We start from the raw sequence: 16,733 nt of genomic DNA on the forward strand, positions 1-16,733 counted from the left end.
CAGAGTTTTTGCCTTAACTGAAAAACTCACAACTTATCTTCCCATTCAGTTATACTCACCCCTCAGTTCAGTAGACTGGGTTTAATGAGTGTAAATGGGAATGGCACGCACAGATGGGCCCTGCATGTGCAAGTTCCCTGCCTGATCCAGTAGCCTGAGAGATGTTTGCAACAGCCCAGTAAAAGGAAGCAGGAATCTCACCAAGTTTGTGGGGTAGAGCAGGAGGCTGGATTGTGTCCCCTTGCTCCTGCTTCCCTGCTAAACAGCTGATTGGCAGGATCCCAGCTCATTTAGGCTACATGTACATAGGTCTAACTGCCTCATAAGTCACGTTTTTTAGACTGCCCCCCCTCCATCACTGTCTGTCATTGAATTTCCCTCTCTGAAAATCTATGGACCTTCTAAGGCTATATCTACATCTATCTATCTATCTATCTATCTATCTATCTATCTATCTATCTATCTATCTATCTATCAGGTTTGTACACCGCCCCAAACTTTCATCTCTGGGCCGTTAACAATAGCACAAAACAAGTTAAAAACAGTTGGCGGTAATTGGAGATGGGCTTCCTCAGATGACCTCAGTGGGTGGTGGGGCTCATAGTGAAGAAGACGCTCTCTTAAATACCCAGGGCCTAAGCCGTTTTTGAACCATGGGTTCTGATTATTCATGTTCAATTTGATGCCTTCCTGTGATAAAAATAGAGTATCCAGTCTTCTAATTTTGTGAGGTCTTGCAAAATGGTTTAGTGAATCCCTTGGCCCTTTTTTATTCCAGATGACAACAGATTTAATGTAATTGCAATGTTTCTGTTTCTGAAGGGATGATGATGATATTAACGATGTTGCATCGATGGCGGGTGTTAACCTATCAGAAGAGAGTGCGCGTATCTTGGCCACAAATTCTGAGTTGGTGGGCACGTTAACGAGGTCGTGTAAAGATGAAACCTTCCTTCTCCCGGCACCCTTGCAAAGAAGGATATTAGAAATAGGTAAGTTGCTGCTGCTGTACGTACAACTTGACAAACATGCCAATTGTGTTAATCCTGAGAGTTCATGGAAAGTTTGTCTAGCTGTTGAAAGTGCCTGAGCTCTGGAGCATTCTGATCATCATCATCATCATCATCATCATCATCATCATCATCATCATTTATTATTAACTTATTTGATTTCTATACCGCCCTTCCAAAAATGGCTCAGGGCAGTTTACACAGAGAAATAATAAATAAATAAGATGTTAAATCAAGGTTTGCCACTGAGGGAGGAAATGCACTCAGGGAGGAGATGCACCCCATCCCATGTATCTGTAGGATACCCATTTCTAAACATGTGTTTGTCTCATTCACATCATTTTTAAGTGTGCACTTAACATCTTTAGTGTACACTGGGGCACCCCTAACATGTACAAACCATCAGGATCTCTTGATGGGCCAGTTTCCAGTGGGACATATCTGTATGGAAAAATATGTGTTTTTCTGCTGCAATACATGAACTGATCCTTTGTAGTGGAATTATGACTGACAACACCACACGTATTTGTATGTGTGCATGTGCACAGTTACATTTTGTGAATGGATGCACACACATGCTCACCCCATTTCCAGTGGATACTGCTTAGGCTGTATCAGGATATTGTCACAGTTATGCATCAGCCCGCCAGCCAACCAACCAACCATTATGCATATTTATTATACCAGATTTCTATGGCAGATGACTGCCAGATTTTTTTTTTTGTCCTGTATAGCAAAAGCAATATAACACTGGTCTCACTGAGAGGAGAGCTGGTCTTGTGGTAGCAAAAATGACTTGTCCCCTTAGCTAAGCAGGGTCTGCCCTGGTTGCATATGAATGGGAGACTAGAAATGTGAGCACTGTAAAATATTCCCCTTTGGGGATGGAGCTGCTCTGGGAAGAGCAGAAGGTTCCAAGTTCTCTCCCTGACATCTCTAAGATAAGGCTGAGACTCCTGTCTGCAACCTTCGAGAAGCCACTGCCAGTCTGTGTAGACAATACTGAGCTAAATGGACCTGTGGTTTTACTCAGTATATGGCAGCTTCTCATGTTCCTACTGAGCCCCCTTGACCTTAGTTTCTGAGCTTAGTTGTCTCCGTTGTGTCAGTTTCTGACCTCCGCTTCTGAGCTTACTTCCATCTCTAAGATGGAACTCATAGTGAACCTTCAAAGACTTGTTTTCAAAAAAAGGAATCCAATAAAGATTCTCTTGCATGCAAAAACTCGCAAGAGAGATGATTCAAAATAATATCACTATTAAGCAGTATGCTTCCTTCAGCACAATTCATTTAGCTCTGGAATATTAGCAAGTCCTAGGCTGTGACTGAAAAAAACAAACAAACAGACTTTGCACATAGGGCCTTTTGGTTTGCAAGTTACAATTCTGTCACTAACTTTGAAAGGGCTGCTGTGCACATGCCTGTTCATCACTGGTGATATGAATGTTCCATCACAGACAGAACCTTTGGGTCACAGGTATTTTCCAAAAAATCAGTTAACATGTTCAATTGCAAATCAAGTGATGAGAAATGAAGTCACACGTGCATATATGAGCTGGGCCCTTTGCAACAGTTAGCTGAACTTGTTATTTATTTATCTATTTATCTATTTAACATATTTTTATACCACCCAAAACTTAAGTCTATGGGAGGTTTGCAACAAAAAAATAACAGAAAAGTTAAAACATTAGTTAACAAATAATGACAACAGAGAAATTAAAACATTGGATAAATAAATGACAGCAAAAAGTTAAAACATTACAACAATTTAAAACCTTAAAACAATATTTTAAAACAATGTCAAAACTATTAAAATGGTATTTAATTAAAAGCCTGGGTGAACAGATGTGTCTTTAAAGATTTTTAAAAAGTTGTCAGAAATGGGGAAGCTCTTTTTTCAGCAGGGAGTGCATTCCAAAGCCTTGGGGCAGCACCTGAGAAGGCCCGTCTCCGAGTTGCCACCAGATGAGCTGGTGGCAACTGCAGACGGACCTCTCCTGATGATCTCAATGGGCTGTGGGGCTCACAACTAAGAAGACATTCACTTAAATACCCAGTGCCCAAGCCGTTTAGGGCTTTATAGGTTATAACCAGCACCTTGTATTTTGCCTGGAAACGTATCGGCAGCCAGTGTAGCTCTTTTAATACAGGAGTAATATGGTATCTGCAAGATGACTCAGAGACTAACCTGGCTGCCGCATTCTGAACCAGCTGTAGTTTCTGGACTACATACAAAGGCAGCCCCACATATAGCGCATTGCATTAATTCAGTCTGGAGGTTACCTGCATATGTACCACTGTTCTGAGGTCATTTATCTCAAGAAACGGATGCAGCTGGCGTATCATCCGAAGCTGACAGAAGGCACCTCTGGCCACTGCCTCAACCTGGAACACCAGGGAGAGGCTCGGATCCAGAAGCACCCCCAGACTTATCAGATACTTTCCCTTTTTCTTTGAAACTCAGGTAAAAAGCATGGAATAACAGAAATCCATCCTGATGTAGTTAGCTACGTATCGCATGTAACACAGCAGAGGTTACAAAACCTAGTGGAAAAGGTATCGGAGACTGCTCAGCAAAAGAATATGTCTTACAAGGTAATTGTTTCCATTGTTTGAGTGTCTAGCAACTTGTGTTCTTTTGACCTCAGTTTAAATGAGATCTCTCTTCTGGGCAGTGATTAACGGCTTTTGCAGCCTTCCTAACAGGGAGGCCAGTGGTGATAAGCAAAGGCAACCAGGTCTGTTGGAATTATTTGCTTGGCACACCAGACCAAACCTTTGAAGTGAAGGCAGAAGCTGAACATGAATGTTTGAGTTTTGCCTGAGAAAAACTGTTGTTTCTTCTTCTTCTTCTTCTTCCTCCAAATATGTACATACTGCTTTTCAAAATAACAAAAAGTCACAAAGCAGTTTACATAGAAAGTCATCTTGAATGTAAGATGTGTTTTCTGGGCAACAAGAGGAATGTTGATGTGGGTTACTTAAATCTGCTATCAAGTAAAATTATTTGTTTATTTTGAAGGCTGTTTGCCTTTCATTAATTTAATATAGGGTTTCTTAATCTTGGGCCCCGAGATGTTGATGGACTACAACAATGGACATGGCTGGGGATGATGGGAGTTGTAGTCTATCAACATCTGGGGGCCCAAGGTTAAGAAACCCTGATTTAATAAATAAAGTAGTTGCAAATTGGAAGGTTTGATTTAAGTTGCTGACAGTGAGGCTGTTCTCACGACCACGCGGAGCCGGGCTAAGGGAGGTGCTGAATGCATGACTGCTGTATTGGGGGTGGGGGAGTGTGGCCCTGCTTTCTCCTCCATGTGTTCTATACACACGCAGAGTGGGAAGTGGGATCCTGTGATTTCTCATTTTCCACACACGGGAAATGATTGCTGAGAGACTAGATTGCGTCAGGCCACGTAATAAGTCAAGGAGTGACACCCTCTTGATCAAAGTTATTTCTGATCTTTCTCAGAAGGCCCTATGAGTTGTTGCAGAAAGCTTAGAGAAGGACCACTGTGGTACAAGGCTAGACTGTTGAGCACAGACTTGAGAAAGCCTTTGCAGAGTTCACTGGGAGGCTCTGGAGAAGTCTCATGTGCTCTCTCCCTAACCATCTTCAGATGTTTTGGGGGAAGAAAAGATGAGCTTTCTGGGAAACATTTATCACATAAATAAAATGGAGTACTTCAGTTTAGGAGAAGAAAAGTCATGTAGCATGTCTTCTCTATTTGGAGTGTTGTTTCCCAAACCTTTGATACCTGGGCTAGAGTGTTTTTTCCTAGACTAAAATTGGAGCCATACTGCACCCTTAACAAGATGATGTATTTTTTAAATCGGCTCTCAGAGGAACAGAGAGGCATCTTCCTTGCAACTGCAGAATAGGCTAGTTAACATTGTCTTGAACTTATGCACATGCCTTATACTGAATCCCTGGGGAGGGACCTCTGTGTCAGAGCACATGGTTAGTATGCAGAAGGTCCTGGGTGTAATCCCTGGCATCTCTAGGTAGGGCTGGGAAAGACCTCTGGCTGAAATAAATCCCGGAGAGCTCCTGCCAGTCAGTGTCGACGATGCTGTGGTACACGGACTGTTAATTCGAGGCAGGCCACTGGTCCGTTGAGCTACAATAACTGCCAGTGTTTCTCTCAGGCTTGCAGATGGGTATTTCCCAACCTTCCCTGGTGATGCTTTGAGCCTGAGACCTTCTGCAGACTGTCTGCCCCCAGCCTTGTCCTCCCCTTTGCCAAGTCAGGAGGGTCCCCGAAATGGGACCTTGTTTTCTGGGTGATGGTACTTCAGCTAGAAGGAGTTCTGGCTTGTCCTCACTTCCTGCATCAGGATGATGCCCCTTCTAAGAACATTGGGGCTGGGGAGAGAGCAATGTGCATAGGGCCTCCCTGCTCTGAGGGCACAGAGTCTGTGTCCAACATGGTGGCTTAATTTTTTGTGGCATATTTCCAAGCCTCTGTCCTTGCTCCCATGACGAGTTACTGTGCCCTGACACACAGTTTGGGGATTGCTGACTGGGAGCTAGAAGTCACAGGTTGAAAGGGTGCACAGCGCAGTCTCAGAGCAGAGTGCGTGGAAAGGACTGGTCCAGCTTAGAGGAACTAGGGATATAAACAACTTGTAGCCAACGTGGACAAAGCAGGGCATAGTTGTATCTTGCAGAAATCTCAGAATGGCAAGAAACTAGGAGACTCTTTTCTTAATGGCCCTGTGCCCTTATACCCTTTCTCAAGAGCTCAGCTCTGGCCATTTTCAGACACAAAATACAGAACCTGATGAACCATTGGCCTAACCTGGCATTCGTTTGTTTGCCAACATTGAGCTCTGGAAAAGAGCAAACTTCTGTAAGATTAAGTGAAGGATAAATGTTGAATATACTTTTTTCAACTTGATAGGCTCCCATGTCCTAAAGAACTGTGCTTTTAAAAAACCTCTTTGAAAGAGAAGAGTTAGCTGAAAATATTACTTAAATGTCACATCCTGATGAGATCATAGAATACAATGTGGAATTAAAAACTTTTTTAACCAACTATACGGATTTAAAGATTAATTTGCTGTTTGAAGATGACTAAGTGAACATTGTGAGCTTATATATATATATATATATGAATGATCTTTTCCTTTTGGTGTGCCATACGAGTGAGTAGCTTTGGTTTTTCTCCAGATTTCTAATAGAAAGCATTTTGTCGCATTTTTCAGGATGATGAAAGATACGAGCAAGCAAGTGATGTTCGGGCGCAGCTCAAGTTCTTTGAGCAACTTGATCAAATAGAAAAACAGCGGAAAGATGAACAAGAAAGGGAAATTTTAATGCGTGCGGCAAAGGTAAGTGCTTTGGGGTTTTGCCCCTAATAGATTGAAAAAGTGTTGTGCTTGACGTCAAAAGAAGATAGGTTCTTTTGTTCTGCAGGCTGAGGAATAGAATGGGGGGTTCTGTTCCTAACCTTAGACAGTGCAGACTGTGGTGTTGCCTTTTTGGATCCAAGCCATAAACCAGTGCCACTGAAGGACTGCATCTGGAGCTCCACATGCATAGCAGGCTTCTGTCTCTCTCCGCCGCCGCCCCCCAAATACATAAGAAGAGCCTTGTTGGATCAGGTCCAAGGTCTATCTAGTCCAGCATCCTGTTTCCCACAGTGGCCAACCAGATGCCTCTGAGAAGCCCACAAGCAGGAGATGAAGGCATGCCCCCTCTCCCACTACTCTTCTGTCCCTGAACCTGGAGCTAGCCTGTAGCCATTGATAGACTATTCTCCATGAATTTGCCTAGTGTTCATCACCATATCTTCTGGCAGTGCATTCCATAAATGAATTATGCATTGACCAAAGAAGTATGTTCCTTGGTCTGTCCTGATTTTGCTCCCAGTTGTGAGCAGCATCTGCACCATCCAGAAGCCACTCACAAAATTCTTGGAAATGGGCTTCAGCACAACACCTGAAGCCAGGCTTTGGCGCGAACAACAGAGAAAAGCCGTGTGCGTGGAAATGCTTATCCCTGTCTAAAGGGGGGCTTTGGATCTCAGCCAATAGCTGTAACTCTGTGTAACGGCATTCCTTCATGCTTCCATAATTCTCTTTCCCTCTGGCGAAATGAAATTTAAGTGGAAGGTGTTTTTGTACTCCCTTTAACAGGGAGATGGAATGATACAGCATTTCACACCCCATTGGCTCTTGAGTGTTGGTGGACCTCCTTGCTTATTCTAAAGGAAGGAAGAAGAGAAACAAAACACTTTGCAAGGAGGCAGATGCACTTCATAGAACCAGGGGCAAGAGTGGGCGATTGAACCTCCTGCTTTCACTGCATACAAGTGCAAAATCCTTTTAATACTAGGGAGTTTTGTCAGTGAGTTTGAATTCTCTCTCAGTCATGCAGCTCACTGGGTGGCTTTTGTCTAGTCTTTGCCCAGCCAACCTCACAGGGTTGATGGGAGGATAAAAATGGGATAATCATACATACTCCAGGAGGACGGGAGGAGACAAATAACCAGAACCTGTCAGTTGCTTAATCAACTAACAAGTAATTTCTGAGAGATGTTTAAAATACACCCATGTGCTGATCAGCACCTGGTTAAGATTGTGCATCAGTTGATACTAAAATGCCTTTTAAAGAGAGAACAACTAAAATTACATGCATGTGTTGTTCAAATACACCCAGATGCCCTGCAAACTGGGCCAAGAGGCACCTTCTAAAGCAGTGGCTCTTATAGTTATCTGGGGAGTACAATTGTCCCAATTCAACCCATCATTGTTCAACCCATCTCAGTGGCTATTTGCTGGTATCTCCCTTGAGTTTCTTCTTAGACTGTGAGTCACTTTGCAACATGGAGCTCATCTTCTCATTCCTTTTGTGAAACCAACAGGTTTGAGAACTTCAGTTGTTGAAAAGTGATTTATAGATATCGGCTCATGTGCTGTGTAGGGTGACAGACCGTTCAGCACCACCTGTAGTGCTTTAAGTGTCAAAAATACCACTTGCGGTGCTGCGGGATAGCCCTGTTCCTCTGGGGCTTAAAATTCTGTAATCGCAGTTGTTGTGACGCTATGTCTGTTATTTCCAATGGCTGTACCGCCATGCAACTGTGATTGCACAAATTTAAGCCATAAAGAAACAGGACTGTTTCACAAGACTGTGGGAGGTATTTTAGACACTTGCAGAGGTGCAGGTGGTGCTGAACTGTCCATGTTGCCCTCCGCAAATACATACATACATACATACATACATACCCTAAAATACTAGGAATACTTGGGAGTGTGTACAGCAGTTTCTTCTGGCCCCTGGCAGTTGATGACACATTCCAGGATCTAGATTCTTCTTTGATGTGGTCTCTGTCTTTTACACCAATGGGCTATGCACCTGCGCAGAGACCTCGTTGGAACCTAACAAGCTCAATTATCCTTCTTTGGGCGGGAACTCTGCCCCCAGCCACTATATGTGGCTGCGCCGCTCCTCATCCACTCAGTCTTTCGTTATCCGCTCTTCAGTCAACTTCATGGAATCTGCAGCTCGGCAATGAGTAGGATTAATATCTATCTAAGAAAAAGAAGACATCGAAGTTGCTGCACGATTTACTGGCGGGTCAACACCTCCCTCCTATCTCCATCAGTCGTCCATTCCTGTTCAGCCTAGCTCGCCACTGGCTGGGAATTTGTTTGACATTGCACCTGATCATACCCACCCGAGTAGGGAGCTGTCGGTGGCGACGGGTGAGCCTGGATACGCTTCATCTGGGGCGGAAGCTTATTCTCCAGACAAGCCTGCAGAAGATGGGTCGTGGCTTAGGGGTGTGTCCGAACTGGTCCGGAGGCCATTCTAAAGGCCTCCGAACTGTCCGGACCGGTTCGGACCTGGCCGGTCCGGGTCCGGGTGGGGATCTTCCTTTAAGGGCGGGGAGGGCTTACTTACCCCTCCCACCGCTTTTTCCCCTCCAGCGCCCGTATTTCACTGAGTAATTGGGGCACTGGAAACCAGCCCCCCCCCCCCGCCGCGAGCGGATTTGGGCCAAAAGTAAACTACTGCCGCCGTCGCCCGCCCGCCCGCCCTCCCTCCCAGCCGCCCACCCGAGTCCTCACCACATGTTGTCCGAAAAAAGAGAGGAGCTCGCGAACAGAGCTCCTCTCTGTGCAAAGGCTCGGCCCCAACTGGGGCCTTGGGCGCTCGCCGCAAAGGACGCCTGGGAGTTCTGCCGGAGGCCCAGTCTACCCGCCGGCAGGGTAGACCGGGCCTCCGGCGGAACTCCCAGGCGTCCTTTGCGGTGCGCGCCCAAGGCCCCAGTTGGGGCCGAGCCTTTGCACAGAGAGGAGCTCTGTTCGCGAGCTCCTCTCTTTTTTCGGACAACATGTGGTGAGGACTCGGGCGGGCGGCTGGGAGGGAGTGCGGGCGACGGCGGCAGTAGTTTACTTTTGGCCCTAATCTGCTTGCGGGGGGGGGGGGCGGCGGGGGCGGCTGGTTTCCAGCGCCCCAATTACTCAGTGAAATACGGGCACTGGAGGGGGCAAAGCGGTGGGAGGGGTAAGTAAGCCCTCCCCGCCCTAAAAGAAAGGCCCCCCTTCGGTGCCGGTCCGGACTGCTCTGGACCAGGCACATCCCTATCGTGGCTGCCTCGACATAGTTTGCCTCCTCGGCAATGCCAGGAGCGTTTCCCCCCTAGAGATCAAAACTCCCATTGGGACTCGGAAGACCGCTCCTCTGAATACAGACAGGATCAGGACTGGGACTGTCGTGAGTCCATGTATGCAGATTGGTACCGTGTACCAGAGCATCATTCTCCCTTGGTTGAGGTGGACCCCTCTTATGGTGTTTGGTGCTGGGACTCAGGGTTGTATGGACGGTACCAAGCGGACTATTCAGACTATGCTAGGCCCTGATATGGCCCTCAATACCTGGATGCTCCTGCTTATGGGAGAACTGGAACTGTTTGGGATTGGCATGAACCCCCCCCCCCACACACACACACTCTGAAGGGAGGCCACACTCTCGCTCTCCTCGGGACCGCACTGAGCAACGCGACTCACTCTCTATGGTTCCTGTTCTACAACAATCTTCGGTGCCTAGCCAGGTGCTGCCAGCAGAACTCCCCACTTTGGTACCAAACGACAGGGACAGGAAGCCGGAATCCCCTACGGTTCCGACAGCCTTTGCCCAGAATTCTTTGGCTTCTCCTGAGTCGGACTATGACAACGATCTTATCTCTCTGGAATCGGAGGGTGTTTCCCGGGGCTTGTCTCCTCTTGACACATACAGTGGGATTCTAAGCCTGTTTCTCCATCAGAGGATCTTAAACAGTACTCAGCGTATGTGGCCCGCATGGCTTTGGCCCTGGGCTTGAGCCTCTGTACCCAACAGAAAGGGGAATTGGACCAATTGTTTAGCCTTCTCGATGCGGTGGCCAAGGTACCAGCCGCTTTCCCCCTTAATTCGGCATTGTTGGGGTTCATTCAGGGTCATTGGAAGAAGCCAGCGACTCTGTTTCAGCCTAACAGGCACTTGGAGAATTTTTATAGGGTGCAGTTGCAGGATGATACGGCCTTTCTAAATAATCTTCCCACCCCTGGTTCTGTTATTGTAGAAGCGTCTCTACAAAAGATCAGGGGTCACAGCCAGTCGGCACTGCAGGAGAACGCTTTACTTTACTTCGCCTCGGCTCTCCACTTAAGAGTGGCCAACTATCAGGCTTACAATGCCCATTATAATCACTTTCCTTGGAGAAAGTGGCTCCCTTTTTGGATCTCCTTCCGCAGAACAAGCATCATTCGGCTAAGGCGTTTCTCCGAAAAGCTATACAAGTGGCGAAACAGAAACTCTATTCGGCCAGACATTCGGTGGAATGCGCGGCTAAAGTGATGGGCCACATCTGTGGCTCTCAGGTGGCATGCCTGGCTGCATTCTTCTGGCTTGACCTACAAGGCCCACACTAGGGTCGAGGACCTTCTCTTTGAGGGCTCTAGCCTCTTTGCAGAGCAGGCAGATGACATGCTTCAGAAAGTCCAGAAGCTGTGGAGCACAGTGAGGTTCATGTCCTATCCTTCCCCAGTACCCAAGCAGCAGAAGCCTTCCAGGTGGTCCCCTTATCAACAGAAGACCCCTTCTCAGCAGCAAGATGGCCTTTCAAAAGCAGTGCCCGAACTCCTTTCCTAAGAATGATTGACTTGGGGAGTTTTCAGACTCGCCTGGCCCCATTTTCGGCCAGCTGGGACGAGGTGACCATGGACCAGTGGGTCCTCATGGTCATATGTTTGGGTCCTTCGAGTTCTGCAGGATGCCACCTCTGTTCAGGGTTGTGACTACTCTGTATACTCTGGAACTGGACCAGGAGGTCTCTGCTCTTCTGTCAAAAGAAGCGATAGAGAGTGTCGCCAATCCGGAGAGTCCCAGGTTTTATTCCCAATACTTTATCGTATCGAAACCAGACGGAGGTCAGTGTCCTATACTGCACCTCTGGGCCCTGAACAGGCACCTGGTGTACAGGCGTTTCCAGATGCTGTCGGTACCGACCATACTGGCCATCCTAGAAAAAAATATGTGGATGGTCTCCCTAGACTTGAAGGATGTGTATTACCATGTCTCGATATGTCCTCAGCATCGATGCTTCCTCCATTTCCAGATAGGGGGGTTCCCTATCAATTCAAGGCCTTGCCGTTGGGTCTCACGATGGTGCCCAGGGTTTTTACAAAATGCCTGGCCCCAGTGGTGGCGGCTTTCTTGCAGGAACAAGGGTTGCAGATCCTGCCATATTTGGACGATTGAATGAATGATGAAATAATAGAGGATACACGGACCAAAGGAACAAAACGTATACTAAGAGTAGTATATATACCGTGTATAAGAGTCTATTCACACACACAACTTACATGAAACATGGGTAAATTAAACATATATCATGAAACACACAATTACTGAAGAAGATGTCTGTGTTCTAGACCCCCAAAAAGTGTGGCTGAAGGTCAATTATGCCCATAGTCCTTGTACATGTAGATTTGGACGATTGGCTCATTCTGGCGAGCACCAGACGAGAGGTCCTGGACGCCCTAGAGACGGTCGTGGATACCTTGCAGACTCTGAGTTTCCAGATCAGCTTTGAGAAATCTCAGCTGGAACCGACCCGCAGGATACAGTTCATAGGACTGATTTTCAATGTGGGCTTGGAGAAGGTCTTCCTCCTGGATGCCCGCGTACCTACATTCAGGAGGCTGACCGCCGCCTTTCTAGCTGGGGGCCCACAGACTATGTACTTTGTGCAGAATGTATCTGCTTTTCCTTAAGGAGTCTGGTCTAAAGCTTTCATCCCTTAGGGTGCAGGAGAGGAGAGCTGGTCTTGTGGTACCAAGCATGAATGTTCCCATAGCTAAGCAGGGTCTGCCCTGGTTGCATATGAATGGGAACCTTGATGTGTGAGCACTGCAAGATATTCCCCTCAGGGGATGAAGCCGCTCTGGGAAGAGCAGAAGGTTTCAAGTTCCCTCCCTGACTTCTCCAAGATAGGGCTGAGAGAGATTCCTGCCTGCAACCTTGGAGAAGCCGCTGCCAGTCTGTGAAGACAATACTGAGATAGATAGACCAATGGTCTGACTCAGTATATGGCAGTTTCCTATGTTCCTTGGTACATTTGGCTGCCATTATTGCACATTCCCCGTAGACCCAGGCTTTGTGGTTTAAAGACCCGGTGGTTAAGAGTTCGTTGAAGGGTTTGTCCCACGTTTTTCCGGATGATCCTGTTATGTCCCTAGCCTGGGATCTGTCTGTGGTTTTGGCAGGCTTGCTACAGCCTCCTTTTGAGCCTTTGGCCTCAATCAAACCCCATCTCCTGACCTGGCAGGTTGCCTTTCTGGTGGCCACCACCTCTGTTAGGAGGGTGGGTGAGCTGTGGTTCCTACGGGTTGATCCGCCTTACCTTCAATTCCATAAGGACAAGGTCATACTCAGACTGGATATCCAATTCCTCCCTAAAGTGGTCTCTGTTTCATCATTCTCTACCACTCACTCTGCCTGTATTTGATTGCGCAATTCCTTTGGACGCTATTTGTCAAGTGGCTACTTGGGCTTTGCCCCATTCGTTTATCTGCCATTATGCTATTGATGCCAGGGCACAGAAAGATGCTGTGTTTGGCAGGAGTGTCCTGCATTCCATTTTCAGTTGATGTACTTGTTTCTGAAATAAATAATTCTGGCAGATTACATATTTCTTCCCTCCCCCTTGGGTGCTAGCTTGTTATGCGCCCACTGGTGTAAAAGACAGAGACCACATCGAAGAACTACTGGTTGCTTACCTGTAACTTTGGTTCTTCTAGTGGTAATCTGTACACGCCCTCCCGTCCTCCCCACTGGGTCTGCTGAAGGCAGATTCCGTGACTGAGGGGATGTGGAGTGGCACAGCCTTATATAGTGGCTGGGGGCGGGGTTCCCGCCCAAAGCAGGAGAATTGAGCTTGTTAGATTTCAACAAGGTCTCTGTGCAGACGCATAGCCCATTGGTGTAAAAGCACAGATGAGCACTAGAAGAACCAAAGTTACAGGTAAGCAACCTGTTATGAATGTTGTACTTGGTAGGACAGCCAAATTAAAAACAAAAACCCTTATTTTGAAGTCGAGAGCTATGATGTATTTGCACATCAGTAAGTGTGAATGGAGGCCTGCCTGTTCCAACCCATTACAAAACCATTTGAACTTCTGGGCTCTGTAGAAGGAACACGCCAACTGCCTGGTCAGGCCCTAAAGAGTCATGTTGGTTTTGTTTTTTGGGGGAAGAAGGCTAATAGATCTGAAGTAACTTGGGCAGAAAGGAGCAATATTTCAAGGCCTGACTAGATGGGGTGAGGGTGGCAAATGCATAATGTTTAAATTTTTGTTTTGTGTTGTTGTAAACTGCCCAGAGATGTACGTTTGGGGTGGTATACAAATATGATAGATAGATAAACAAATTGATTTAAAACTGATGCCCTTAATTTGTTCTTAAAGCTGAAGGCATTCCACGTTATTTAAGAATTAAAATACGTGAATGTAAGCTGTTTATGTATGTATTAAAGTATGCTTCAATCTAATTAAGCAAACACTTAGAAATGGTTCTAATTAATTATATCCTCTTGTTTCTTACCTCTCCCCCCCCCCTGCCCCAATTTCCTGCAAATTCTTTGCCAATGCAGTCTCGATCTCGACAAGAAGATCCGGAGCAGCTTCGGTTGAAACAAAAGGCTAAGGAGGTATGTTTTTAAAACCCAACATCGTTTCCAAGTATATTTGCCACATTGACATTATATGTCTTATAATTTCATGTAGCTGCTTAATAATGGCTGCATTCCCAAAAGCGTGAAAACACAAATGGAGTTGTGACTTTCTCTTTTGCCAAACACAGATGCAGCAACAAGAACTAGCACAAATGAGACAGAGGGATGCCAACTTAACGGCTTTGGCTGCAATAGGGCCCAGAAAGAAGAGGAAAGTGGACTCTCCAGGCGCTGGATCAGGGACAGAGGTAAAGACTATATGGTGTACACATTATATACATACACCAGAGTGTCCCTGACAACTTGGGCACAACACTTTGAATTTAAAATTGGAGGTGCTCTTCTCCCCACTCAAACCTTTCTTGTAGAGTGTGTAAATGTAAGTCTATCCCATCCTCAGTAGAACCCATGCCCTTTGTTGCTATGCTATGCAAGTCACTGTTGTACCTGTGGCTTCTGATTAGGAGGAAGCAAGCCTAGAACAGCGACTCACACAAGAGCCAGCAGTCGACCTCACAGTCAGAAAGCGGGTAATCCTGCTTGATCCCTCCTCCAGGAGAGATTTCTTGATCCAGTCACCCGATTCAGACATGCAGCAGAGTTATCTGCCCCCAGCAAAAGCTGTTTAGAAGGAGGCCAGCTTAGAGCAGTGATTCTTGGAGGGATGTAGTGAGCAGCATCCTCTTATTTTCAGACCACTGGAGACCTTGATTCTTTAAGTAATTTCTCCTACAGCACACTAATATTTCTCCTACAGCACACTAGTGCGTGCTGGTGCAGTTTGGGAATTGTGTCATAAATCCTCTTCTGTAGCGATTGCTCATCTTTCATTATTGTTTCCCAGCGATGTTGTAGAACTCACCAGGACTAAGTTCTAGAGCTTTGTTTTCCCTTCCTGGTCTCATCCTCGCAACCTGTGTTGTGTTAATAGTTGATGCTCTCTGTCCCCTCACGACAGAGTAACCACAAACGACCTCCATGCATTAGGGGAAATGTGTTCCGGGATGGAAAGTATAACTTCCAGCAGTCTTGAGTCCCAGCCCTTCTCTTCACTAAATTAAGAGCTGTTCTTTACTCTGGAAGTTTCCTAAGCAGCAGAATTTTAATATTTTGAAGCATATGGAATCTTAATTGCTCCAGAAAGAATGGAGAACCATCACTCTTAACAGAAAGCTTAGGATGGTACAGGGCAAAGCTGGGTGATGAAGGGGATAATGCTGGTTTTGTAACATACTTGGTTGCCCCCCCACCCCATCACTCCATCACCCTCCCATTGCCCCTGTCCCATATGATTGGCCTGAAGCCTTATTAGAGGGATCAGTTTGGGGATAAAATAGGGCTAAATTTACTATTTAATAATTTACATTATTAAATTAATAGGGGCTCTACATTGAGCAATATTCTAGCATTCTATAAATCTTTGCCCTATAAGCCGCCCTTGTGCTTCTTTCCTATCATTGCCCTCCCTCCCAATATGACTTTACTCTTCTGCATTCCAGTCTTCTGCTCCCCAAATTTTCCCACAGCCTGCCCAGGATTTGAAATTTCCATGCAGCTGAGAACTAGGCCTGACCTGCTGCTCTGTTTGGTGCTGAAGAAGCAACTACTGTTCTGAGCTGCAGAGAAAGGAGACCCATGTTAGAAACAAGGGAGACAAATCCTCCACAGTGGGGCCTCACTCTGTGACCTGGTTGACACAATCGTTCAAATCTAGGTTTAATGTGAGTTACCAACAATAGTGTGATTGTGTGAACCCATGACAAGGTGGTTTATGGCCTGAGATGAATCTTAGATTCCCATCTTGGCCTGGGAATACACAATCATGCTAATGTTGGTAACCTGCATTACCAGAAGAGCCCCTGGTGACGCAGTGGTAAAACTGCCGCCCTGTAACCAGAAGGTTACAAGTTCGATCCTGACCAGGGGCTCAAGGTTGACTCAGCCTTCCATCCTTCCAAGGTCGGTAAAATGAGTACCCAGAATGTTGGGGGCAATATGCTAAATCATTGTAAACCGCTTAGAGAGCTCTGGCTATAGAGCGGTATATAAATGTAAGTGCTATTGCTATTGCTGCATTAATTAAACCTAGATTCAAACCATTGTTTTAATCAGGTCAGGGTGCTACTCTGTCTGGAGGCTAATCTTCGTTAATATAAAAAAGAGGATAAATAGGCCTTGACTTTGCAAACTACCAAAGCAAGGATTAGACAAGTCCAGAAGCAGATTTTGTAGAGTTCAGGCTCTGATTCAGCAAGAGCAGTTTGTGCACAGAAGCATGTTTCTACAGTCACTCCACTCTTTCTTACTTGCAGTGCATACTTGCTGTGGGCCACCTCCAGTCTCAAAAGGCAGGATGGCTCTGAGAATCAGTTGCAGGGGCGTAATGGCAGGAGAGAGGACACGTCCTCAACTCCTGCCTGTGGCTTCCAGCAGCATCTGGTGGGCCACTGTGAGAAACAGGATGCTGGACTAGATGGGCCTTGGGCCTGATCCA

The 16,733-nt window shown here is 46.3% G+C and overlaps 1 protein-coding gene across 3 annotated transcripts in view; it reads left to right on the top strand.

Moving 5' to 3' along the window:
* TAF4 (TATA-box binding protein associated factor 4) overlaps window positions 1-16,733 on the top strand; it is a 123,414-nt gene that overhangs the window by 93,324 nt on the left and 13,357 nt on the right. For all 3 annotated transcript variants that reach the window (XM_053250887.1, XM_053250888.1, XM_053250889.1), the window contains exons 11-15: window positions 823-992; window positions 3,475-3,605; window positions 6,222-6,347; window positions 14,159-14,215; window positions 14,368-14,487. In XM_053250887.1, coding sequence (XP_053106862.1) covers window positions 823-992; window positions 3,475-3,605; window positions 6,222-6,347; window positions 14,159-14,215; window positions 14,368-14,487 — 604 coding nt within the window. The remainder of the gene's footprint in view (window positions 1-822; window positions 993-3,474; window positions 3,606-6,221; window positions 6,348-14,158; window positions 14,216-14,367; window positions 14,488-16,733) is intronic.

This window comes from Hemicordylus capensis, chromosome 4 (assembly GCF_027244095.1).
Source record: "Hemicordylus capensis ecotype Gifberg chromosome 4, rHemCap1.1.pri, whole genome shotgun sequence".
Classification (NCBI taxonomy): Eukaryota; Metazoa; Chordata; class Lepidosauria; order Squamata; family Cordylidae; genus Hemicordylus; species Hemicordylus capensis.